Raw genomic sequence first — 27,001 nt, forward strand, 5'->3', positions numbered from 1 at the left:
GAATAAAAAGTTCAAAAGAACAGCATTTATTTGAAATAGAATATTAATTTCTTTCAAATCCTTTTAAACAATAGTTCATATCATGCCGGCTTAAAGGGATTCACTCATAAATTAAAATTCTTTCCATTCCAACACTCAAGACTCATCTATAAGAAGCTATAGAACAGAACAAGATTTAAGTCATATTTCACGTAAAAGCTCTCCTTGGCACATTCATAGATCATGAGAGAGATAGCGATTTGAATCGGTCTTTTGAATCTGACCTTTTCAATGAATCAGCGATCCTGAGTGATTCATTCACAACTTGGACTGATCCGGTTCTTGAGTTCAACTCACTGACTAAATGATTCAGTCACAGCGTTTCTTAAGTTAACAGATCACTGGAGGAGAAGAGTATCAGTTAATAATGACTTACATTTCTGTCTGTTTCTAATTCAAAGCTATCATATGACTTCAGGAGACTTGGAATATGGTGTACTAGTCCGGTTGACTCCTGTAATGATTTTCTCTCTCTCTCTCTTTTAGATACTAAAAGAAAAAGAAAAAAAGTGACACATAAAAGTAAAAAATAATGACATCATTTTCATATTTGGGTGAACAGTTCCTGTAGATGAAACATGGCGTTCCTCAATTAATTAACCCCTGAATTGGATAATTGTGTCCCAGATACTGGAAATTCTAATAAAAAAATAAAAAAAATCATTTATGGTTGGCTTTCCAGCTGAATTGTCATGACTGAAAGGAGATGAAGAAGGAGGGGGAATCTTCCCTTTTGATCTTTTAAGAGGGGTGCAGGGTGCTCTGTGTGGCTGGCAAACACATTTAGCCTGTAATTGTTCAGATCATTCAGACAATCAGCCTTAGAAATGCATGGGCAAACAAAAGATTACAGCTCCAATTGGAAAAGTCAACAATTCTTCCATATGTCCCGTATACAAACAGTCAAACTGTCGTGTCCCATCTTCTCTTTGAACAGTGTTTGCATGTCAATTATAACTTTGTGATTGGCTGTTGGCTTGTGCGCTTGAATACTATTGCTATTTTTTATCTCATGCATATTTTCTTCAGGAAACCATACTGATCTAGTACTCTTTCCTGTGGACCAGGTTGTAAATTATTCAGCAGATTTAGACTTTTAATGACTTAGTCATTGTGAGCACTATATTGGTGCTAGAGAGAGCACTTGAGGTGGACTTATCTCCATCATTTCAACCCATGTTTCCTCCATTGAGCTCCAATTTGCAGGAAGGGTTTTATGACCAGGGTTAGGTAGAATGTGAAGTAAAGGCAGCTTAGAGGTCTGGGTCATCCCATTCTCTCACCCCTGCCATTCTGCCAGTTCAGCAGGGGGGCTTGTACAAGTCTAAATTGCTCCCTAAGCAAATTAAGAAGGTAGCCCTGTTTGTTTATCAGGGGTTAAGGATGACGGTTGCAGCTCAATAAAATGGATGAAAGCAGTTTTGCGTCCCCTCTTCTCAGCGGAATTGCTCTTCATTTGCATGGCATCACAAGCTGCACAGAAGGTGCGATTTTTCCCACAACCTGCTGGATCCCCATGGTTTCTTACAACTTTATGGTCATGGAGACAAATTTCAGGGGAAACTGAGGACTGATAATGCAGAATAACCATGGCAAATCTTAAAGGTCTGTTAATCAATTGCAGACGTCATCAATGTGAACACACAGGGAGTCAATTGGTGGTTCCGGTGGTTCTTTTATTTGATCACCAACTCAAACCCTTTTAAGTGCTTTATTAGGAGTATTTTGGGGTACATCTACCATGTGCATTCACTTTTCTTTTCTTTTTTTAATTTAACATAAACATTCGGAAATCTAATGGAAAGAGTGTATCTTTGATCCAGATACTAGTCACCATAAAAAAAAAAACATATTTTTAATTACAATTTTCCCCTTACTATTTCACTTAAAATGGTCCTACGGTGTGAGTGTGACAAATGAATTAAAATATATATATATAAATATTACACATTTTTTAGATTAATTATAGCATCACACCTCACAACATGTTGAAACTGATTGAAATTTCATGTTAACCACCCTGTAACATTTGCAAATATGTATGTATATATTTAAGATGGTTGCCACACTTGGACCACAAATAAAAAAGTAACTTTAAATCAGTTTAAATGAAGATTTGCATTATAATCTTCAGCCTGTCCTCTTAGTTTGTCAGTTTTAGATTTAAAAAGTGAATGCTTTGTCTCATAAGTAATTTATTTAGAAATGTCAAGAAGCTTTTTTCCTTAATTGATTACCATTCATTGAATTGGATTACATTGTTGCTGAATGGAACTAAACCAGCATACTAGAAAGTCAAAGAAACATTCTGTGGCTCTGGCCTTTCTAGGAGTTTGACCTCTGCACCCCGGCTGAGCTACTAGCATAACATGAGGCAGAACACATGGCATATTGCACCATAAAAACAATGCCAGCCTTCACTAATGTACCTGCTTTACACATTTTTCAGTGATGCATGAGATGTGTCAAGCCAAAACTAATTAGAGGACCGGTTTTGGCTGAATCGTTTAGAATTTTATGATGCAATTAATTTGATTAAAAAGGGATTGGGAAATGTCTGTTTTTTTTTCTCTCTGATCATAATTTACATAGCATTATAACTGCAGTAATGCATATCTCAGGCAGAGAGGTGTCATTAATAATCTTCCTCATCACTGACAAGAACGTGATAGTGATCTCACACCACAAATCCCGGTTCTCATTTTCTCACTATATGCTGGCCTCTGATCTTGGCTTTCGGCTCCTTGGAACCCCGTCTGCAAACACAGAGCACCCCTGCTCGGACATAACAGATACCCCTCCAATCAGATTAAGCTACAGGGAGTTAAAGGTCTGAGATTAAACAAAAACACCTGAGCGAGGGTGAAGAGACGGGGCCAGGGAGCCGTAGTGTGTCCGGTTCAACCAGAGGAGAGACCAAACAGTGTAGCCCCCTGGAGAGACAGTCCTACTGAGCTGTTGACCTGAGCTGTGCCATTCCAAACATTCTGGGGGGAGAGACCCAGTATCTCCATCTCACTCTGTACCGGTCTCTAACCAGAAGGGTTATGCAAACAATGGTGGTATTTATTATGATGCAATTGCATAATGACAAGTTGTTTCATACAAAGACTGCACTGGCCTAATTTTCTATGGATGAGGCCATTGAAACTTCTAGAACGCTTCTAGAAAAGACCCTTTGGCAATTTCAAATTGATGCTTTTTACTCACATATTTCACGTGTTATTTAAAGGAATAATTCACCTAAAAAAAGAAAATTATGTATCATATTATCCTCTTGTTGTCCATGCTCTGACTATTTCTTCTGTGGAAAATTTATTGAATTTATATATATATATATATATATATATATATATATATATATATATATATATATATATATATATATATATACACACATACACATATTACCAGAGTCCAGTGGGATTTTGGACCCCATTGATTTTCATTGTATGATCAAAAACAGTTCAAAGTATCTTTTTTTTGTTTCACAGAATAAAAGAAGGTTGGGAACGACATAAGGATTTTCAAAAAAATGCATTAATGCAAAAATGCAAGAGACGTCAGTATCCTAAGGTAAATTTATTACAGGTTTTTAAATAAATATTTCCATCATTAAAATTATTTTACACATCCTCAAATAAAAATATATTTATATTTGTATAAAAAAAACAGACAAACAAAATGCAACAAATAACAAAAGCTTTTCCTACAGTTCGTACAATGCATTTACACACCTTGGAATTTACAGTTTAAACCACGGTCAGAAACCTGCGATAATCAAAATGTAGCTGCCACATTTAAATATGCATTTAAAGCTCTGTTTGCTTTAACCGTGTTTATCTCCAGAGAGTTCCAGAATCAAGAACCAGAGAGGTTACTGAGAGATGAGCTGGGTATCTTATCGCTGGGTGGTCGAGAGGTGCCCCGGCTGCCTGTGTAACCGAATACAGCCTTGTGTTGTCAGTGCATTCTCTCAGGCCCTTCAAGTCCCCTTGAGCAGCAATACGAAGAGTTATAAATTACTCTAAAACCATCGAAATCAAATGAAACCAAGAGCGGAAGGACAGATGAAGTCCACGCACTACTAAAATGTCAGCACTCACTCGTCCCGTGCTTCGCTTTTCTATACTCTTACACAGGTCAGTACTAAAAGTCAGGGGTACAAAAATAGATCTTTTTTTCTTGAGATGTTTTTTTTTTTTCCTTATTTTTTGTTATTTCTGAAAATTCATAAAAAACTAAATGTTAGGTATATTGTTGCTCAGTACAAAAAAAATGGTTTAGGAGTCCACAAGAGGAGTCTGTTCATTGTTTGAGAAAGTCTCTCGCTCTCTGTCCTCTCCTTTTCTCCGGCTTCACTCTTCAACGCTCTCCTGAGTAGCGGGTGCGTTTAGTCCGTCTGTTGAAAGGGTAGTTGATGAAATCAAAGGGTCTGTGCTCTGCGATTTGGTGTCCCTTGGGCAGCCTCTTCATGAAGTGGACTTCCCGCTGGTGTTGCCTGGTTTTGGAGCCCTTGCGGGGTCTGCCTTTGCGTGTGAAGGCCATGTACCAGCCTTCGTACTTCACATTCTGTAGAGCTGTATAGTTGTTCTCCAGGACTATCTCTGTGAAAATGCAGTCTTTCCCCAGACCGTTTCTCTGTGAGCACAAGACAAAGACAAAAATTTTAGCTCCTGATTGATGGGAAATATGAGGCTTATCGAAAAGTATTTTGGAAAACGTCTGCTCCAGTTTACATAGGGGTTCCCCAAACGCACACACAGCATATGCTGAAGTCATTACGATCCAAGATCAAGAGAGAGAAATGACAGCAAAAACCAATGACTTTCCCCTTTCAGTAAACACCCGTGCGGATTCTTCCTCTGAGAAAAATAGTTCTTCTAATGTTCATTATAAAGGCATAAAAGGAGTCTAGAACGTTACAGTAATATTTTACTTTCTCCGGGACAAAATAGATGAACTGCACTTGGCATCTATGGTTCCTCAAAGAACGTTTCACATCCATGTAACCATTCCATCGCATAAATGGTTCTTTAGATGATCTAAAACTCCCTTTTAGAATGCTTACTTTCAAGACTGTATAATATATGGTATAGATGGCTATTTTGCCTGTAATATAGGCATGCATCATTTTACGTTCATAACAACAGGACCTTTAAACATTATCTGGCCAGTAAATGTATTGTAAATGGGGTAAGGAGCCAAACCAGGAGTCCAAACCTTTCCCCAGCCTCTTAACAAAATGGCCTGTTAAAAACCTAGAATCCAAAACCGAAAAAAGACTTGCATATCAACCAATAAAAAACAACAACAGAAGAAAAAAAACCCTCTCTCATGCAGGCTGTCGTTGGGCGGCCAATATGTCAGATAGCATAAGATCAGGGGTGCCAAGCAGATGGTCCACCTGGCAGGGTGCTGGGAGGTGGGGGCCGAACCTCCATCCCACTTTATTACCATTCACAGCAAGGAGAAGGCACAAATCCACATTGGAACAAGAGTAGCCAGCTAAAAAAAGGAAGAAAGATCCCATTCTTCACACTCGATTTTACCTACTGCAACCAGGAAACGTCTGGTGCCCAATAACGGATACAAATATAAAACTTTTATTTGATTGATTGTTTGAACGATCTCCTTGATAATGATACTAACAGGGATGTCCACAAGCAATTGAATGCTATAAATTACTACATGACTATATGAGAGGCGTTTCTGAATTTCTAATTTATCTGGTCTTTCTCTCCCTAGGTATGATTTCTTCTCATTTTCATTCACCAAAAATCCAAACAGAAAAATGACTGAAACGTATGCTGTGTGTGTGTATATAATACAATATGTAAACTGACCATCATTGATCAGTCACAAAATGATCATATTATGATTTTTTCTCATACCTTGCCAATCAGTTTCCCCCTCCTGTTCATACAGATGTAGAAGCCTGTTTCAGCTCCTTTAATTCGAACTCGACTCCCAAATGTGTCCGTCTCCACTATGAGCTTGGCTGTAAAAAAAGAAAAGAAAAGAATATTTTTTATTAGATGATGTGGCTTAAAAAGTCTAAATAAGAAAATTTCATGAGTAAACACACATGCACATAGAGATACACATACGGGCATAAATATGTGAAATCCAGAGGGACTGCTCTTTAGGATTTATGCAAGCTTAAATTCTAGCAGAATGATAAAAACATGTGCACTTCTATTCTTCTGGAAGGAACCAAAGGCTTCCTGGAAGGACTTTCAACTTTTTACCTTTTATGTAAGTACATAAACAATATGTGATCTGTAATCACGTCATCCACGTACCAACAAATAAACAATAAAGAAATGTGAAATATTTGAGTTAAATGCGCCATTTTGAAAAAGTACAAAAAAATGTAAAGGTTTTTTGATTATGAAAAGTATGATGACAGTTATAAGAAAATCAGAGTAGCATTTGCTGGGACATTGACTTTCCATGATATATATTCTCCATGCCAAGAATTAGCACTTGCAGCCATTCTCAGATTCAGCCCCCGTACTCTGAGTGATCGTAAAGAGTTACGGTTCAAATGGAGGGGGTCAGATAACCTGCTGGTGAAGAGCCTAACCACAAGCCCAGAGCCGGAGCCAGGCACTGGCCCGAACTAACAGCCCTGCTGTCTCTACAACATGCTCAGGTGACATGGATGTCACCAAAACCATGCAGGGCTAGAGCCAGCCTTCCAAAAATACCACAACAGAGCTGATAATTATTGGGTTTTTATGTGGCGAAACCACATAAGAGAAGGCTACAAATAAAACAGATTTGATTTAACTGATGTGACAAATTAAATATGTAACAGAAATAAATTATTTTAATTCCATTCATATATTTTTGTGAGGACATTTTCAAACCATTACATACATTTTCTTATTAAACTCATAGAATACGTAATCACTGATGTTTTATTTTTAAAGCCAAAGACACATATTAATAATACAATTTGATTCTAGAAATCTTTAAAACAGTTATTTAGGGTATTTATGATAACTGTCAACAGGACCGAATGACCATAGAATGAAAAAGCGAGGGTCAGAATTCGGCTAGACATATTTTCATCCTGAGCTGGTCGGGAGAGGAGGGGAACGTTCTTCAGGAAATGTTCAGAAGGTTGAAGTAAGATGAGTTCTAATGGCTCTTCCAGACCCGTGCGTCTCTCTAGAGACTCACCTTCAACAATCTACAATCCATTTAACATTTTTTGCGCTCCACTGCTTTTTTAACTTCACCAACTGACCAGATGCCCAACAATTCAAGTGCAGTGTATTATAAAGATTCACAAAATAAAGAAGCACAAATAAAGTTCCAGTTAGAACCAAAAACGACATTTACAGCCTGGTTTCACAAAGACCTTTTTTTCCTCTAGTTCTTCAGAAAACATCTATGTATTGGGGCTTTGGACACATTGAAACATAAGAACCTACAATGAAATGTGTGTGTGTGTGTGTGTGTGTGTAATATATATATATATATATATATATATATATATATATATATATATATATATATATATATATATATATATATATATATATATATATATATATATATATATATATATATATATATATATGTATGTATGTATGTATATATGTATAAAAGTATCCATACAGTGAACTCAACACTCTATACAGCTAGTATAATGGAACAAAGACCACTGAAGTAAAGTATTTTTCACGAAGAAGCAAAATATTTATATGAAAAACGTTTTTAAAATCATTCCTCAAAACTCCACAATTGGATTCATGATTGTGTATGAGATAAATAAGAAGGATGCTCTTACCATGAGCGTCACCATCTTCGGCCATGGCGTTGATTTTCTTGTTGGCCAGAACTTGCACGTGCTTGCCACTGGTTCGACTGTAAAGCTGGTAGGTCCGGATTAGTCTACGGCTGACCCGGTCCGTCACCTTACTTTGCTCACTCACATGCTGTGTAAAATTAGGCGGGGACTGAATGGTTACCTGTCAGAAATTAAATACCATATAATCAATACCTGCACAAATTGCTTCATCATTCGTTCATACGGGCCTATAAATTATACTCCCCCCCCCATATAGGCTAATAATTTAAAATAATGCAATCGAAATGAGAAAATGTACTATCCGTAACCTAATAATTTCCAAGACTTTTCTTTTTAAAATTTAGAACAAAACAAGGTGCGCTAATAAGTGTTATATGTGCGCTAAATGTATGATTGCATACATTTTAAGTCAAATTGGCCTGAACGCATAAATTGAGCTTTTTATGTTATTTTGTCCCTACGATGTGTTTCATCACTGACTCGAGGCTGGCATACGTCACGCGCTCATGCCCACGCGCATGTGCCAGTATAGTGTTACCTGCCAGGTTACAGCGCCCACTGTGATACCCATCTGATAAGAACATCCTCTCCCGTCGCACTTTTAGTGCCTTTTAATTTAACGGCTATACGTGCATGTCTTTGCAAAACAACGGCATATATAAATAAATATATAAATCTTAATTTAGGAGCGCGTGCTGACGCATTCTGTAGCTATATTACAGTGTCTCAAAATAGAATCGATAGCCTATATAAGAGTCATTTTTAAAAAAAAAAAAACCAAGCTTAAGGCATAGATATAAAATGACAGTAAATAAGCATGAAGATGTTGCACATACCTGAGCATAGTAGCAAAACGCAAAGAGGTGAAGGAATCTGCAAGAGAGCAAATCTTACATTAGTCTTTGGAAAGCAAAGCTGTTAATGCGTGAAAACAAATAATAAAAGGTAATATACTTACAGATAACTCAATCGTGATGGAATGAGTCTCATGTTGCTGGACGGGAAGGGCCTCGGGGAAAAATTGTGCGTAATTTGCAGATTTTTTATTTATTTATCAGGTTTTCCAGTTAAAATGTGTAAAGTCCTGCGCTAGTATCCAAACTGTGACTCGCAACATATGATGAACAGATCAACTGGCAAATTACGAGATCTGCTGCTCAGAAGCAGAAAAAAAGGTCCAGATTTTTTTTCAGACTGAGACCACTGACAAGTAGCCTAAAAGCCCTAATTGGATTTCCTTCACAAGAACGAGAATAACAAATAAGTGCACTTAACGCAAAAACTCACAGCATGTAAACGATTTACTTTTCAAGTTTTAGCGAAAGAGATTCTGATGCATCTAATCATAGGCTAGACTCAAGTCCCGTGCTGTCTGTCCATGAAGGTGAGGAGCGCAGCAGAAATAGATCCTTTGACGTTTGATCCAGTCTGACTCCTGCGTGAATGTCAGTGAGAGGAGGCAGGACAGTGCATCTGATGAGCTTTCTTCAAGAAGCAGTTCTGCTGGACTCTCTTATCCCCTCCTCTTCTACCATTGCCAGTCAGTCTCCAATGTCAACCCCGCTTGCGCTGACACCCCTGGTTAAAATGGTAGGGTTGGTCCTGGAGGAACAAGCCCCCTTTTCAATAGAACAAAAGCAGGGGGGTCTCACCCAAACCCCCACCCCGAACCATTTTTAAATATGCCTTCACCTGAGTCCATAAGCACTCGGAGGAGTTTAGAGGACATTCATTTATTTGGTGAGTAATCAAATGGAAGGTTATTTTAGCTAATCAGCATAAGACTTTATGCAGGACATAAAAAATAGACCTAATTAAAAAATAAAAATAGGAATTAGCATTCAAATCTTCAGTAATCAAGCATCAAATATAAGCTCAAATTTGTTAATTCTGATTTCAAAACTGAAACCGAGGCTATTGTGCAACGCAGCAGACTGAAGAACTGGTTTGCTGCTGACTTGTGTATTGCAAAAAGAAAGTGTGAGACATATTAAAAGGATTACAGACGATTAGCGTTTTTTCTCTCAAAAAGAAGAATCCTTAAAACATCAGAAGGATAACACAGGTGTGAAGTGTCCCATTTCTTGTCATGCACTGACAATGCTCTTTAAACTCACATAAAAGTCTGTATCTGTCATTTAATGGCACGCCTCTGATATGTTATTTCATGTTATACTTGATTGCTACTAAATCACGCACAATACTAGTTTAAATGCATTTAATGTGAACTATTTCTTCTTAAAATGCTTTAAAAAAAGTCTGTCAATTTGAGAAGTGCGAACAATGTAGGCTACAGAAAGGGCATTTAGTCAAGCAAAGAAAAAGATTAAGCCGATCAATCTATTTCTAATCTGGACTAATTAAACGTCAAAATAAGTCAACCCCACCCTCCATTATGTTACTTTTCAAAAACCTACATCAGAGTAAATTTTGATGGCCCACCATCACTCAAAAGAGGTCGCCCCTTATTCGCGGGTTTTTAAATGGTTAAATACCTTATAGCCCACGCCCGTCAAATGAAATGTTGAAGATGAAAGGATGAATAGTCTAACTACAAGTGAAACTTATTTAATCAACAATTAATTAAATGCTACCGACAAATGGCATGATATTAGTGCTCGTATTTTTTTTTAAAAAAATTTTTGGTGCGCTGCACCACAAACACACTCTCTTTATGTGAATACTAAATTGATTTTGCAAAACTCTCCACTAAGCACTAATTTGAGGAATATGAGCTGTGAAATATCCAGTGCAACATTATTTTGTACCACAGGAGGGCGCCACTCAAAACTTTTGCAGGTGTAAGATAGGCTACACTTTATTATATATTTTATAAATCGGTTAAGGTCGACACAATTGTGAACTAACATTCACTAACATACACGCTTGTTACGTTTTAGGGTTGTTAGGCTACTTTTGATGTATTTCTATATTTGTTTCCAGTTTTATTTGACTCTTTAATTTGTAGCAGACAAATATGGGATTATATGAAATTTTGAGCTACAGATGTTACAACACCCTGCTCTCCCATATACAAATAATTATATTTATATTAATCTTACACACATCCTTATTCTATAAAGATGCGTTTTATTGATAAGCTTTATAATGTCACCTTTAATGCCTAAAATGTGTCTTATCAGTAAGAATATATCATATGTGCATGTCCGTTATGCCCATCAACAATTCTCTGTGGTTATGTTTTCATGTTAATTTGTGGAAATAAGATGAGCAATTGATCTGTGCAGTAAGACTCGTATATCTGCTTTTAATGGAGACGCTTCCTCGTGCTTTCTTCTGGTGTCTTGGGACATGACTTGTTTTCTTTCTTTCTTTTTTTTGTATACATTAGGCTTGGTGTTTAAGTGGACCGATATTAATGGAGCATTGAAAAGTCAACCATCTCATTCCATGGCTGAGTACTTCAGCATGGCCTGAGGCAGAGCTGGGCTCCTGGTTAACTTCGTGTCTAACTGTCTGTTGCTCATTGCCTAATCAACTGCAAGATGACTAATCTGAGGATGAGCTGCTGTCAACCTGCTGCACACATTTGTTCAAAAACACCTAAATAGCTAACGGAAAAACAAAGCACTTTTGCAGAAGGATCTCTAATAAATATCTCATAATATCCCTCTTAAGTGTAGCATGGATTTCATTTGAGACTTTTCAATGCAGTAATCACTATTAAAGCAGCAGAGGATGATGCTAATTCATTCTAAATTGAATTTGAAATGTCCCTAATGGAAGGCCTCTGCCAACAATTTGGTCGATAGCTATCTTCTTGTATTAAATATTCACTTGAAAAAATTACACTTTTGATTAGTTTCATATAACCAAACCTCTCTAAAAAATGATTTGGCTCTTAAAAATGTATCTTTTGATGGGTTGGATCTGTAAAGAAAGAGAGAGAAAAGAAAGAGAGAGAGGCAGATATGTGGAGGGTGGAATGGAACTCCTGGAAAGCACATAGCTCTCCTGAAGTGTTGACAACCATGTCTGATGTGGGCAAGGTGCCAGAGTGGAATTACTGGAATAACTGAAATTTTTTTAGACTTGATGGCAGTTGTACAATTTTTTTTTTCTGTCATAGTTACTTGTACATTTCCAAAGTATATTTTTTTTCAATGAGAAAAATATTTAAAAAGAAATATAGATATAGCTTTAAGGGATAGTCCACAAAAAAAGAAGAAAAAATAAAAAGAAAAAAAAATGCATAATTTACTCACCCTCATGTTGTTCCAAACTTGTATGACTTTCTTCCTTCTGTTGAATCTAAAAAGATATTTTGACAAAAATGTTTTTTTTTTTTTTTTTTTTTTTCTCCGTACAATGGAAGTCAATGGACACCAAAACTGTACTATTGTGAGTACATGATTGCAGAATTTGTATTTTTGGGTGAACTGTCTCTTTAAGGTTGTGCTAAAACATTTTGTTACATTGCATTTTACATTGCAAAATGAAAATAATAATAAAAAACTATATTTATGGATTTAGATTTTTTTGTCTTTTACATGCTTTTAAAAAATACATTTTAGGTGTTTTTTTTTTTTGCATTGTACACAAATGCACTTTTTTTTGCAAGAAAACCCAGATCAAGTTATGTTTTCCATAACTTATTTGTGAAATCAAGTGGCAAGAATCCCAAGTGGCTTTACGGGAGAAGAGAATAAGAGAGAGAGAAAATGAGAGCGCTGGGGGTCTGAGAGGCAAAGAACAAGTGTCAGAGCTTTAGTTAAGAAAAAGATATAAAGTCAAAGAAGGAGGGAAAGAAAAAGCAGAGAAGAGAGAGAGAGAGAAGAGCAGGGGGCTGGGCCAGAGGACCCCTGCGGTGGTTGGGATGGCTGTCGATGCTCCTGGGGTTAAGAGGAGGGCAGGCAGGCCCTGTGCCTGGCTGCAGGGAGTAGGCAACCTGCTGGGAGCCTCTGGGGCCTGATGGCTCTTCCAGAGGGCCTAGAGAAGAGCGCAGGAGGGGCAGAGTGGTGGATGAGAGACTCCCCGTACTGGAACCCAGCGCTTGTCAATCTGCCTTGCTTTCAACCGCGTCATCGATGACGCCGGATGCCTGTCTCGCCTTACCCCTCGCCATGGTAACATGCGACAGCCCTGCTTACAGTCAAGATTCATCACAGATCAGGCCAAAAAAAAAAACAGCAAGACAAAACACACCCCAGGGAAGAACACTCATTTGAGTACCAATACCACTCAGCGGTGATTGAGAGGTGGCAGCATTGTTCTCACTTTTAAAGTGTTCTTTCAGAGGGACTCAGGGTGATGGACAGGCGTCACAGCAACACACACCGGCAGAACAAACCCAGAGTGAGGGACATGTTAATTGGAGGGAGGGAAGGAAATGGATAAGCAAACACACTAATGGTGAGGAACCTCGACAGCAGAGCTACAGATTAGTTCAGTATGCAAAGAATGTAATTGGCCCAACACCAGCTAATGATGTCCAAAGACTAATGTCAAAGTGATCGCATTCGACGCAGACCGTCACATATGTTTGCATTTGTGTCGGCGGGCTCGAACCGCACAAGGTGGGTTAAAGCGCAAACACGCAATAGCCACCCCCCAGGCATATATCAATGCCTCATTATCTTATCATACCACCACAACAATCCTGCTGATAAGGGAGGAGAAGTATACAGTATGTGATATGATAGATGCAAAAACAAATCATGAATAATGTAAAATTAGTGCAACTATTTGAATAAGATTGCAAACCTGTCAAACTGTTTGCAACGGAATGTTTAAAAAGTGCTTTCTTCACTTGATAGGCCAATTTTCTTAATACACACACTATCGATCAAAAGTTTGGACACCCCTGGATAATTGTTTCTTTTGATCCAAAAGATGACAACAAGTAAGCAAATCCAAAAGCAAGTGATGTAAAATCAACAAAAAATGGGAAAACATTTTGTGTGATACTTTCTGGACAAAAACTCTCCCATGAACAGAGATATTATAGTTATATTAAGTATATACAATACTATTCAAAAGTTTAGGGTCATTAACTTTAACAATGTTTTAGTCTCTTAAGCTTACCAAGGCTGCATTTATTTGATCTATATAATTATTCTGGGGTAGGCAAGGCCGCAAAGGATCCATCTGTTGTATCCTTAATTTCACGGGAAACGAATGATGCATTTGGAGGCCGCATTTAAAGGAGCCTTCGAATTGGGACATTCTTCGTCCTGCCGTGGTGACGCAATCGGCCTTCAAATGTGCCCTTCGAAGGATGCAGCCTCTGAATTGGGACGCAGCAACAGCCTTAAACTCTCTTCATGAGTTACCGGTTTGAATTCTCAGTCAGTAAGTGAATCGTTCAGAGCAGTCATTGAGTTCTGAATTATATTTGAAATAGCAAAGCTGAATTTTCACCAGTCTTGAGTGTCACACGATCCTTCAGAAATCATTCTATTTTCTTTGTAGAAAACCACTGAATCCAGTATGATCATTCTGACCCACTATGTGCATTCATCAAGGTTTTTGGGGAATCCTCCCCCACCCCCCCACACACACATGTACAGAGTTTGTTAAACAAAATCCTTCTTGAATACATATCCATATGGAGGAAGGCATTTTACTGGCATCTGCTTATGAAAATATCTACCTGCAGATACAGCAGTTTATTGCACACTTACAGCCTGTGGTTGTTTCACAGTCCCATTGTGTTTGAACTGATATACTTTTTTTTCTCATTGAACATATGTTAGTAATATATATTCCATACGAACATGCTGAACAATTTGGTATCAGCATCTAGCACTCTGCCCACTCATACTGATCGTGTGCCAGCTGTTTGTATTGAGGCACATCAGGTCTGATCCGCTGCATGGACCGAATACAGTAACATCTTACCATTTGCATTTCACAGACTTTTTGCATGTCACTTTAAATGATTTGTGTGTGTGTGAGACAGAGCTGTACCTTGGGGTGGTGTGTGGGGTCCTGGGGCTTGTGTCTGGGGTGATTGCAGGTTGGCGGCTACTCTCAGATCCATCAGCCAGGCTGAGCTGCAGGCAGCATTGGTTCCTGGGTGGTAACTTAAAGAGCCGCGTCACGCCCCGTTTAAGAGCCTGGGTTGGTAGAGAGGTGAAGGTCAACAGTCATCCAAAAAACAGGTTTAGGTTGTCACTGGGCACACCACACACATGCAGACTGGACTCCCAGATCACAACCGTAGAAAAGCTGTTACACATTTTACGCCTTGGATAGTAATAGATGAACACATACTGAACATTTAAGACTGGTTTCACAGACAGGGCTTAGATTAAGCCAGGATTAGGCCTTAGAATAATTAGGACATTTAAGTAGCTTTTATAAACTTAAAAAAATATCACTGGTTTGCATCTCGAGACAAAACAATGGCACTGACATATTTTAAGATATGTCTGTGCAAGTTGCTTTCAGTTAAAACAGCTCAAACATGCATTTTAGTCTGGGACTATAGACTTAAGCCTTGTCTGTGAAACCAGGGTTTAGACTTTATGATTTACCAAGATGAAATTCTCTGCTGTATGTGGTATGTTTGCATAACACACTCATGTCATAAGTATGTTCAATAAACACTACTGTAAGATTATTTGATCAAAAGTGACATAAAAGTAAAAAAAGTAATATTGTGAAATATTATTACAATCAAAACAACTGTTTTTTTTTGTGATGGCAAAGCTGAATTTTCTACAGTCATTACTCATTACTCATTTCATCGCGATTAATCGATTTGACAGCACTAATTCTAATATACTGATTTGGTGCTCAAGAAACATTTCTAATTATTATCAATGTTAAAAACAGTTATACTGCTTATTTTTTTGGAATCCATGATAATACTACCAATTAAAAGTTTGAACACACCTGAATAATTGTTTCTTCGGATCCAAAAGACAAGTAAGCAAATCCAAACTAATAAAAATTTTATTTGGTAAGAAGACATGCACAAAGTATATTGGAAATGCAAATAAATTCCTAGATGTGCATTAAAATAAAAGTGATGTGACTCATGTGACTGAATAATTCACTTAGAGAAGAAATATCAGACCATTAACATCACATAAAAGTTGCTCTGCTCATTCTCTTGAACATATGGGATGGAAACACAGCTTTTATTTGCAAATTGGTTTTGCAATATCTCGATTGTTCATCATTTGCAACGTAGATGGAAACAGTTAATGACGTCGACTGTAGTTCTGTTTATAAAACACATCAACCAAACTTGTTCTCAAAAATAGTTTTTGACAGGTAGTCACATCAGTTACCGAACAAGGTTTTACTGCTCTCATAACCGTATTGATTCTGCTGCTTTGAACGCAGCCACACAGAATAAAGCTGTGCTTCCCATGTAACCATTTCATTACTTTTCACACACCTTGTGCTGGTGTCTGGCCTCCATTTGTGAGAAAGTTACGTTGGACTCGTTCCAAGCATTGCCCTGCTCCCAGCACATTCATGTTCTCCATCTACCATCCATTCCCCCTGCCCTCCTCGCGGACTGCTTTTTACATTTTGTTCTGCTATTACAATACTTGATCAGCACACATACACACACACACATAGCAAAGAGGCTGTAAAAGCACTGGCGGGTCACTGCTGCTCGATAGCTGAGAGAAGTGACTGAATGTCTGAAATGGCTAAATTTACGGCGGCATAACTGCAGGCTTAAGCTAGACATAAAACGACACGCTGTCGCAGGAGAGCAAGGATTCAGGAAGGCTGTTCAGGCAAAGCTGACGGCTACTTTTTCTGTCGATGAAGAGGGGTAAAAGCGTGGGAAATTGTTCCTGGCTGGCTGGCAAATGTCATTGCAGAGCCTTGCGTGGGTTTAAAGCCACAGAGTGACGGAAGTTTTTCACTTTTCCAAATGTATTTTAGGCCAGCACAGGTCTCCAATATGAGGTAGTGCTGCATATTTCATTGATTAAATTCACAAATGTGTCTGAAGATTCAGTTAATCACTTACTCTGTGACTTTTCTACATGTCTGGTTAAAAATATGATTGGACCCTAACATTAATGTGTAGAGCAGACATTTTGACTATAGAATTTTGACTCTGAGTGTAGACTATATCAGTGTTTTTGTTGCGTTGTTAAAACTGCCACCACCTACCACAGCATAACACAATAAAACAAAGGAGCCGTGTAAGTTTTGAATGCAGAATGACCATGTGGCCTGCCTGTGTGGTTTGCCAAGTATGCCTGTAAGATCCGGCGATGGGGCCGACGACTGTCAGACTGATGTCCGGAAAGGAAATGTGGTGATGATGTTTGGGTTTTCAGTTCCGTAGCTTTTTCCGGGTTTTGACTCCAGAGGACAGCTACAGAGTGTTGTTGGATCAGGAATCAGTCAACCACGAACAGGATTCTTGGTAAAATCCGTCAATTAAAACAGCATCAAAGAATGCTGAAAGGGAGAGATGGACAAACCTTAGTACCTTTTTTTTCTGCACGCATTCTTCTTCACTATTTCATGAACAGGGTTGCATACTAAAAATGACCAGGGAACCATTAGCCCCTAAGATTAAACATTCAGTAGCCAAATTACTTTCTTAGTTGGAAAATTACCAATGATCCTGCTTATTTGTGCATTCTGTCAGTTTTGTAACAATAATTCTGTAATATTTCGAATATTACTCCAAAGTTACCCTTACAGTCAATTCAACATTACAACTGCACCTCACTATGATAAACAATGGCCAATATACACTCACCTAAAGGATTATTAGGAACACCATACTAATACTGTGTTTGACCCCCTTTCGCCTTCAGAACTGCCTTAATTCTACGTGGCATTGAATGAACAAGGTGCTGAAAGCATTCTTTAGAAATGTTGGCCCATATTGATAGGATAGCATCTTGCAGTTGATGGAGATTTGTGGGATGCACATCCAGGGCACAAAGCTCCCGTTCCACCACATCCCAAAGATGCTCTATTGGGTTGAGATCTGGTGACTGTGGGGGCCATTTTAGTACAGTGAACTCATTGTCATGTTCAAGAAACCAATTTGAAATTAATTGAGCTTTGTGACGGTGCATTATCCTGCTGGAAGTAGCCATCAGAGGATGGGTACATGGTGGTCATAAAGGGATGGACATGGTCAGAAACAATGCTCAGGTAGGCCGTGGCATTTAAACGATGCCCAATTTGCACTAAGGGGCCTAAAGTGTGCCAAGAAAACATCACCCACACCATTACACCACCACCACCAGCCTGCACAGTGGTAACAAGGCATGATGGATCCATGTTCTCATTCTGTTTACGCCAAATTCTGACTCTACCATCTGAATGTCTCAACAGAAATCGAGACTCATCAGACCAGGCAACATTTTTCCAGTCTTCAACTGTCCAATTTTGGTGAGCTTGTGCAAATTGTAGCCTTTTTTTCCTATTTGTAGTGGAGATGAGTGGTATGCGGTGGGGTCTTCTGCTGTTGTAGCCCATCCGCCTCAAGGTTGTGCGTGTTGTGGCTTCACAAATGCTTTGCTGCTTACCTCGGTTGTAACGAGTGGTTATTTCAGTCAAAGTTGCTCTTCTATCAGCTTGAATCAGTCGGCCCATTGTCCTCTGACCTCTAGCATCAACAAGGCATTTTCGCCCACAGGACTGCCGCATACTGGATGTTTATCCCTTTTCACACCATTCTTTGTAAACCCTAGAAATGGTTGTGCGTGAAAATCCCAGTAACTGAGCAGATTGTGAAATACTCAGACCGGCCCGTCTGGCACCAACAACCATGCCACGCTCAAAATTGCTTAAATCACCTTTCTTTCCCATTCTGACATTCAGTTTGGAGTTCAGGAGATTGTCTTGACCAGGACAACACCCCTAAATGCATTGAAGCAACTGCCATGTGATTGGTTGATTAGATAATTGCATTAATGAGAAATTGAACAGGTGTTCCTAATAATCCTTTAGGTGAGTGTATATATATATATATATATATATATATGAAAAGAAAAGAGTCTTCCAGTTCAGTTAGAATCGGACAGAAATCAGACCGAAAATGACACGATTCACTGAGGGAGTAAGTTGTGAACTCAATGACTGCTCTGAACGATTCACTTACTGATCAGAGAATTCAAACCGGTAACTCATAAAGAGAGTTTAAGGCTGTTGCTGCGTCCCAATTCAGAGGCTGCATCCTTCAAAGGGCACATTTGAAGGCCGATTGCGTCACCACGGCAGGACGAAGAATGTCCCAATTCGAAGGCTCCTTTAAATGCGGCCTCCAAATGCATCATTCGTTTCCCGTGAAATTAAGGATACAACAGATGGATCCTTTGCGGCCTTGCCTACCCCAGAATTAATTGCGCGCCAGAGACAAATTGCCGAATTGCACTTTTAAACGTGAGTATTGGGTTTCAACTTATTCAAATATCTAATGATACAAATGTAAAAAAAAGACACTTTAAAGAGGTTCAAATGTTGACTTATGTCTTACTAAGATGCGATTATATATAGTTTATACTCTTTATTATATATATATTTAGACAGTTTGTGAACCCTGTTTTGTTTTCAGACAGTAACTTTCAAAAAAGTCTAGTACAAATATTACAGTCCCTCATCAACGATAAGGATCTTGATGGATGCAGCCTTTGAATTGGGACACAGCTTACTTTGTGAATCTGTCTGAATCATTAAAAAAGAGTCGGTTCATAGGTTCTAATTGGACATCACGGCTCAAGGCTGTTCATTGTTGCAGAAAATAATAAACGAAGCTTTAACGACAATTGTCAAAGACTCGTATGTAAACAGAGTTCTAACGACTTTCACCAATGGTGACTCGGTACAAATTCCGAATGTTATGTCTGCGTTCTTTAGGGTCACTGTTGGAAGTGGATGGAACTCAACCGGTTGTTCCAGACTCAAATGAGTAACCGAATTACTAACGCAATATTGTAACGCATTACTTTTCAAAGTAACTTTCCCCAGCACTCCCTTCAACAAAAGGTAAGTCTATCCATTGAAAAAAATGACATGTCCTTGAGAACATCTGAACACAAGCACATGGTAGAATGGTATTTATTGTCCTCTCGGCTCTCTTGTCTTCGAACTGTTGCATGGCCGCTATCTCTTGAGCAAAACGTGATTTACAGTCTTGTAAACACATAAGCAGGCCCACACGAACTCCACAGATTTCTGCAGAACTGGAACGCTTGTCATTTACAAAGTTCCCTTGTGTGTTTATGAAATATTTTGTCCAATTTGAAGTCAGACAATGCGGATGCCTTTTTTGTTATTTGGATGTGTTCCCACGCAAAAAAGACGTCAAACTGGCAATCTCACTTCACATCTTTATTGCTTTTTACTCTTTTCTCACTATCCCTCTTCACAATCCAATAATCTTAAACTCTTTATCTTTTTTTAAACACCCATTTAATCTCTCCCTAGTTACCTGCTCTCTATTGTTCTGTTCCTTCATCCCTCTGTTTGTCCGCCTCTTTCTCTTTTTCTCCCTGTCATACATCAATGCATTTAACAGCCGTTCTGCTGGGCTATTAAAAAATCTTGTCTTTTTAAGTGGGGACAGGGTTAGGGCGAGGGTGACTACTACAGAATTGAGAAAGAGAGGGAAAAGGCAGGGGCAAAGAAGAAAGAGATTTCAGTGGCCCACAGGGAATCTGACTCGTCTCTCAATCTTCTCCAGCCAGGATGACAGAGTGAGAGAGAGATTCCCTTATGCTGGATCATGTTTCCACTGGAGGCCTCTTCTCATAGTGTCTTGTCTGACACACTCTTCAGCACATATCTGGAAAGTCTAACATACACAGATAAAGGCTGAGAAATACAGACCGTTCACAATACACAAACCTCAAGATACAAGAAGAGATACTGCCGTGTTTTCTTAAGACTATAAACACCAAGGTCGATAACAGATCCAGGATCTCACCGTGTCAGATCTTTTCGGAATTCTTGAAAGCTTTATGAGGCCAAAATACCTACAGTAGGGGATACCGGGGGAAATTCTAACACAAATTTTTTAAAATTACAATTATGCCAGAATGATGACATTTACTTTACATTTGCTCACTAAAGTTCTTTCTCTGCCTGAGAAAAGGAGTGTAGACTGTTTGACTTGGTGATATTTTTTTCTCATAAGAGAATTTTTCTCCTTTCTAAAGTTTGATTCCTTTGAATAGAGGGTTATATAAATTGTATTTGCAAGTTGTTGGTTACATGTAAGCATGAGATTGGGGATCTCAATATTACACCAATTATGGGAAAAATCCATATATATATACAGTACATACATACAAACATTATTAAGATGATTAAAATAGTTTAGAATAAAATCAAATCATTATTAATTAAAAAATACTATAAAAATAATTTATATAATTAATATTAATCTATTTTTTTTAAATAAAACATTTATTCAATTTATTCAATTATTCAGGAAAAAGAGTATGTTTTTGGCTAATTGGTGACTATCCTGATTCTAACTGATGTCTATAAGCATTCAAGTCAACAATTAAAAATTAACAAACAATACTTACAAGATAACAAAATGATATGCACACATGGCTGCAGTGGAGACATTTAAATGAACTGGCTTGTCATCCCATATTCACAAGACAACACCATAGATGTCTCTGTCAAAAACGAAAAGAAAGACAAGGGGATTAGGACTCCAGATAAGGCCACTAAAATAAAAGAAAGAAGCTAAAAGAAAGCAACCAGCAGAGTTTGGCCATAAGCAAGAAGGACAGAAAGAGAGGGAAGCAAAATGAGGGCAGACTCAAAGAATGAACAGATTGCAAAAGCAGAGAAGGTGCAAATCTTGCTGGAATTTTAAGGAAAGGCAGAGTTGAAAGGAGAAAACGGCATGTAGAGAGTGCTTGTGTTTATATAGTCCTCTTCAAAGGATGTCGTAATTATTTTTCCATACAAAGTATGTTAGGTCCATATGCACATTTGGATGCAGTATGTTTGTGAGCGATTCAGCACGTCAGATGCTCACTGGATGCAGTATGTAATTCGCAGTGTGGTTGATAAAAGAACACATTTGTGGCCACAATGACATATACGTCCATCTAGTAGCCATGAAAATATATATCTGCTTTTGCATCTGGAGCAAAGAAATAATCATAAAGCGACTGTGCTTGGGTCTGCAAAAGTGCGCTCAGATGAGAGAATGGCCAAATTCTCTCATGTCATTTCAAGTCATAAGTCAGGTTAACATAACACCACGTGCAACTAACACCAGATAACCCAAATGTTTCGGCTGTAAAACCTCCAGTGTATATACGCTGTTCTGGGGTCAGTCTCACACAAGCACGGGGATCCCCTGCCACCCTCACGCCTTCCTTGACCCCGTAACCTCTGCTGTCCCTCTGCAGCTGTAAAACCACACTACAGCATCATTAGCATGGAAACAAGATGTTACCTATACAGACAACCTGGGGAACCAATTAGACGCTGTGCAGGCCCTGCTCAGAATAATCCACTGGACTCTGCCTTAAGCGCTAAAATAATATGAGGTCCTGCTTTAAGCTGGCTGAGAATGACTCAACACAGAGTAGCCACTACTTACAGGAACATCTAAATAAGACCATACAATCTCCCATGCAAACTAACAGTCACACAGTAGAATGTCTAACTAGTACAATTCAGTAAATAATGACTACTGTGACTGTTATTGTACTTATTATTATAGCCTGTTGTTTTTATTTGCTGTGCTTTGTGACAAATGGTCTTTAAGTGGACTCCCTACAGCAGTCAGCTGGTTGCACTCTTGTTCATACAGCACAATGAGATCTGAATAAACGAGTAAAAGCGTGTAAGGGGTCTCTAACAGCAGATTACAGGCACTAAATAGTCAGTGATCACCAAAGAGCTCTTATCTCCTGAGCAGCCATACTGTGTGTGATAAAGCTGGATATGATGCGTGTTCCATTAGGCCCAATTAAGTGATATGCTTAACTAGCTCATTCATAGAGGCCGAAGATCAAGTGCTGCTGGATTGCCTACTGAACAGAGAGCTTGTTAAATTCAACAAGGACTTGTTAAATGTGTCAACATGACCATAGATGAATGAATAACTGCTACTTTATGCTTCACTACCTTTGTGTCCTGTTTTCATTTAAGTATTTTTAAATCTAGCTGCTAATCCGGATTAGTTACAAGGGTCATATAATGGTTTGTATGTTTGCTCATGCATATAGATAAATAGCTGATAAAAAAATAAATAAATTATGAAATGTATACCATCACCCCCCCCCCTAAACAGCTTTCCCATTCTTTAATTTAAAAAAAAAATTGAATGCAAAAAAGTTTTTCTTTATCAATTTATTTTAAATATATTATTTGTCATTTATCCATGGAATTATTTATCAGTATTTATCTCAATAAATAGTAGTAAAGTAAATAGAGGAAAATTATTTTGTTTAAAATATTTTACATATTTTATACACATATTTTTTTTATATTATTTATTTTATGAATATAATTTATATATATATATATATATATATATATAAACTTATTGCTATGAATACCTATATATATATATATATTTTTTTTTATATACTTTTCTAGTCACACAAAATTATATACAAATATAATACTATGTAAGCTATGTAAACCTACCATCAGAATGTTTCCTACCATCAGAAATGCCACTAGAAAGGGGGAAAATTCAAGACATTGGAAGGACAGGAGGGCTAACAACACGGCATTCCACAAGCATTCCCTCTCTCTCTCTCACCCTTCATATGTCAATCAGCCTTGTTATCTCCCTGGTCTCACCCCTGTGCCTGCCTGCTTTCCCGTTCGTGGCCGTCGATGTGTTAATCACCCTGCACTGCTGACAGAAGGACCCAGATATTTTGACGTCCTGATAACCCCGTGCAGGACCTCCATGTCCTTTTCTCCTTTTCTCTCTCTCACTGCCCTGTCTCTGGATCTCAAAGCTTTCTCCCGTTGCCACCTCCACCCCCAACCAAAACACTCTGAGAACTCCTTATCAAAGCCCCCAGAAATAGACACCAGGGGTCAATGAGAATCTTTGCTGCCACTTACTTTGCGGCCACCTAAGAGAAACAGGGCTGTATTGTCACCACAAATATATATATATATATATATATATATATATATATATATATATATATATACACACACAGTATGATGACAGTCTCATAGGCTGCTTAAAATTTGTCTGCTTTCAAAGTGTGTAATATCAAAACAAACCATTAAAACGACTCTAATTACACGAATAAAATGAATAAAAAAGAGACTTAATTGAGAGGAAATAGATGTGGATTATACCTGGAAGCATCACTGAATGAGACTCTTTAAAGTTGATGTATTGGCAGTGGCAAGAAGGAGGAGGGAACTGGGCGGAAGGGGGGCCGACTGAAATAAGAACTGTTTTGGCGAGCAGTTGATACATTTGATACGGGACTCACTGGATCCTCGACACGAGCTGTCAATGTGCTGGCAGGGGAGGCTAATCAATCACTGGCCTTCTATCTGGCCTGCCTGTCTCCCAGAGCCTGGGGATGCCCTGTTTGTGTTGAACGAGGCCTGTAGAGTCGAGGGCTGTGCTGTTACAGTAACCCCGCCACCCCCTCCCCAGCTCCCACGCTTCATTCTGCAACTGGGTAAGGTGTAATAGAGCAAGTCCTGGCCTCCGCTCTCCTGTGTTTATGTATGTCACTCTCACGTCGCTTCAGAGTCTCTTTCTGACCCGGTAGGGATGAGCAAAACGTCTGATGTCTGCACTGTCAACGCGGCGGTTCACTGCACTAAGTTTAGCCTCTCCAGTGGAGTGCTGCTGTGAAGTGGGGTGAGACATGTTGATGTATTGGTATGTATGAACCAAATTCCACTTGATTCATTGGAGTAAGTATAAAGAAAGTCCAATTGCATATTTCTAGCCGGTTCTCATGCTCTACGTGAAAGATGAGAGGGTTCGGTCCCACAGCTGTGAACCAGAATGGTAGGTGGCTTTGGAAAAGCTTTAGGGACAGAGAGTCCCGGCAGCCCGCCGGCAATTGTTTAACACCAGCAGAATGAATATGTAAAGTGCAGCTAGCTCATAAATACAACATGAAAAGGCTCCTGCTGGGTATAAAGACATGTTATTAGCCTGACTTTGAAAAAGACAACTGGGAGTATTACAATGAGACTATATATTCATTGGGGACATGTCCTCGGCCACACAATGGGGACAGATCATTAAATTAAGGAGAGGAAAGAAGTGATAATTTGGTAGATTGTTTAGTACAAATATGGGGGAAATAATGTTTTCCATCTACTACTGGGTTGTTTTCACTTGCAGAACAGAGAGATCAGTGTGAAACTCAACCCTCATTTGCTGTTCGGGGTCTAAGAGAGCCCACGGGCCATTTTCGAAGAGGTTGATCCTCAACGTACGAGAACTGATTATAATTTTTTTTTCTAATTGATAACATGCTTCAAATATCCTCCATGAAACATGTTAATGTTTGGGGGCTTATTTTCTGATTAAAATGTTTTTACTACATGACAAACAAAGTTACTAGAATAGATACTAGTCATATTTCTGAAAAGCTTATGCCTACTCCATGGTAAAAAAAAAAGGGTACAGCTTAAAAAAATCTGCTTGGTTTTGATTTGGTCAGAAAAAAACTAAAAAAAAAAAAAGTGCTTATTTTAAAAAATAACAATATTCTTTTTATACACAATTCATAGCTCACAGGAACCCAAAACAGTCAATCTCAACAGAACCTGAGGGTTTGTTTCTCTGTGTTTCTCTGCCTTTGTCAGCTGTGTCCAAACCTGGAACGATTAAAATGATTTAGATGAGTGAAAGGAGGAAAACCGACAATTCTGTGGTCTTTTTTTATTGTGGGATTGCATTCCCAGCTTGCTCCAGATGTAGAACGGTGGATATTATCTCAACATAAAAGCCACTGTCACAACTGTCCTAAAAACAACCTGCCTCATGCCTTTCAAGTGTTGAATGTCCAAAAAATATGTATTTGACAAATTGTTCAGAGGTTCCTCTGACATGTAGAGGATGACAAACATCTGGAGCACAAGGCCAAAAATATGCTTCCTCCACACCCCTTTATGGCTTACGGAAGTGACTTCAGCTCGCTGTAGCCGACACTCACATCAAACAAGTTTTACACTATTATTTTTATGCTCTACAAGTATAAAGATCTATATGGTGGGATGTTAAACAAGTTGAGCAGCTGCCAAGCTTCCCAGGTGGAAGACGTGCATGTGAAAATGAATTTTTCACAAATACTTAACTACTTTTTTCTTAGGCACGTCTCCCTGCGGTGCATATTACTGTATGTGTGGGACTGATTTACAGAGATGTTTGTAAGTCTAGCTAAGTGTATGTTTCTGTTAATACAGTCACTTTCTGGGGGCTAAAAAGCAGTCTGGGTGGTGAACAGAACAGCAACAGCTTTCCCAGCCATCCACTCAATTCCCAAAAAAGTCATCCTATAATGTGCTATGCAGCGAGAAGTGTTCACTATGACACATACACCCACAAACACACACGTACTTATCCAGCAGATCATGTCCCTTTTGACACAAGCCATTCATCGTCACACAATTAGGACATTTTTTTAGCAACTGCTGCAGAGGGAATGCCCGTTTGCCTGTGTTAATGAGAGCCAGACTTCACTGCTCCTCTCTGAGAACATGTTCAGAGATGCAATCCTAACCACCATGGCGCAAACACTTATCACTGCCACTTGCGTGTGATCATGCATCTAATACCTCAACCTCAGGAGGGAAACAATCACAGCAGACTTCTTGATTGTCCCAAAACAATAACGTCTTAAAGGGATAGCTCACCCAAGGAAAAAAAAATTATCTCACCATTTACTCACCCTCACATTGTTTCAAACCTGTGTGAATTATTATTATTTTTTTGTTATGTGGAACACAGGGCTGTCAAGCGATTAAATATTTTAATTTAATTAATTACATGATGTGCAATTTAATCACACATCAAACACGGAAGAGAAATTACCCCCATAAGATAATTTTTTATTAATAAGTCATCATTGTGGTAATGAGAAAAGTATCAAATAGACAAAACAAAAAGTAGCTTTAGAAAGAAAGAAATATTTTATTTAATTCAACATAGAATTTATTACACATTGTCTTTCAGGAGCTGCATCTGAATAGGTA

The 27,001-nt window shown here is 38.5% G+C and overlaps 1 protein-coding gene across 1 annotated transcript in view; it reads right to left on the reverse strand.

Annotated features, from left to right (window-relative positions):
* Positions 1–4,262: 4,262 nt before the first annotated feature.
* The window catches only part of fgf8a (fibroblast growth factor 8a), a 32,868-nt gene continuing 10,129 nt past the window's right edge, over positions 4,263–27,001 (reverse strand). Inside the window, exons 2-8 of the mRNA XM_081350174.1 lie at positions 14,795–14,943; positions 12,091–12,136; positions 8,823–9,466; positions 8,701–8,737; positions 7,844–8,024; positions 5,934–6,040; positions 4,263–4,680 (exon numbers count right to left, since the gene is read on the reverse strand). Of these exons, the coding sequence (XP_081206300.1) occupies positions 4,405–4,680; positions 5,934–6,040; positions 7,844–8,024; positions 8,701–8,737; positions 8,823–8,854 (633 nt within the window). The 5' untranslated portion in view covers positions 8,855–9,466; positions 12,091–12,136; positions 14,795–14,943 and the 3' untranslated portion in view covers positions 4,263–4,404. The remainder of the gene's footprint in view (positions 4,681–5,933; positions 6,041–7,843; positions 8,025–8,700; positions 8,738–8,822; positions 9,467–12,090; positions 12,137–14,794; positions 14,944–27,001) is intronic.

This window comes from Scardinius erythrophthalmus (assembly GCF_964197995.2).
Source record: "Scardinius erythrophthalmus genome assembly, chromosome: 21".
NCBI classification, from domain to species: domain Eukaryota; kingdom Metazoa; phylum Chordata; class Actinopteri; order Cypriniformes; family Leuciscidae; genus Scardinius; species Scardinius erythrophthalmus.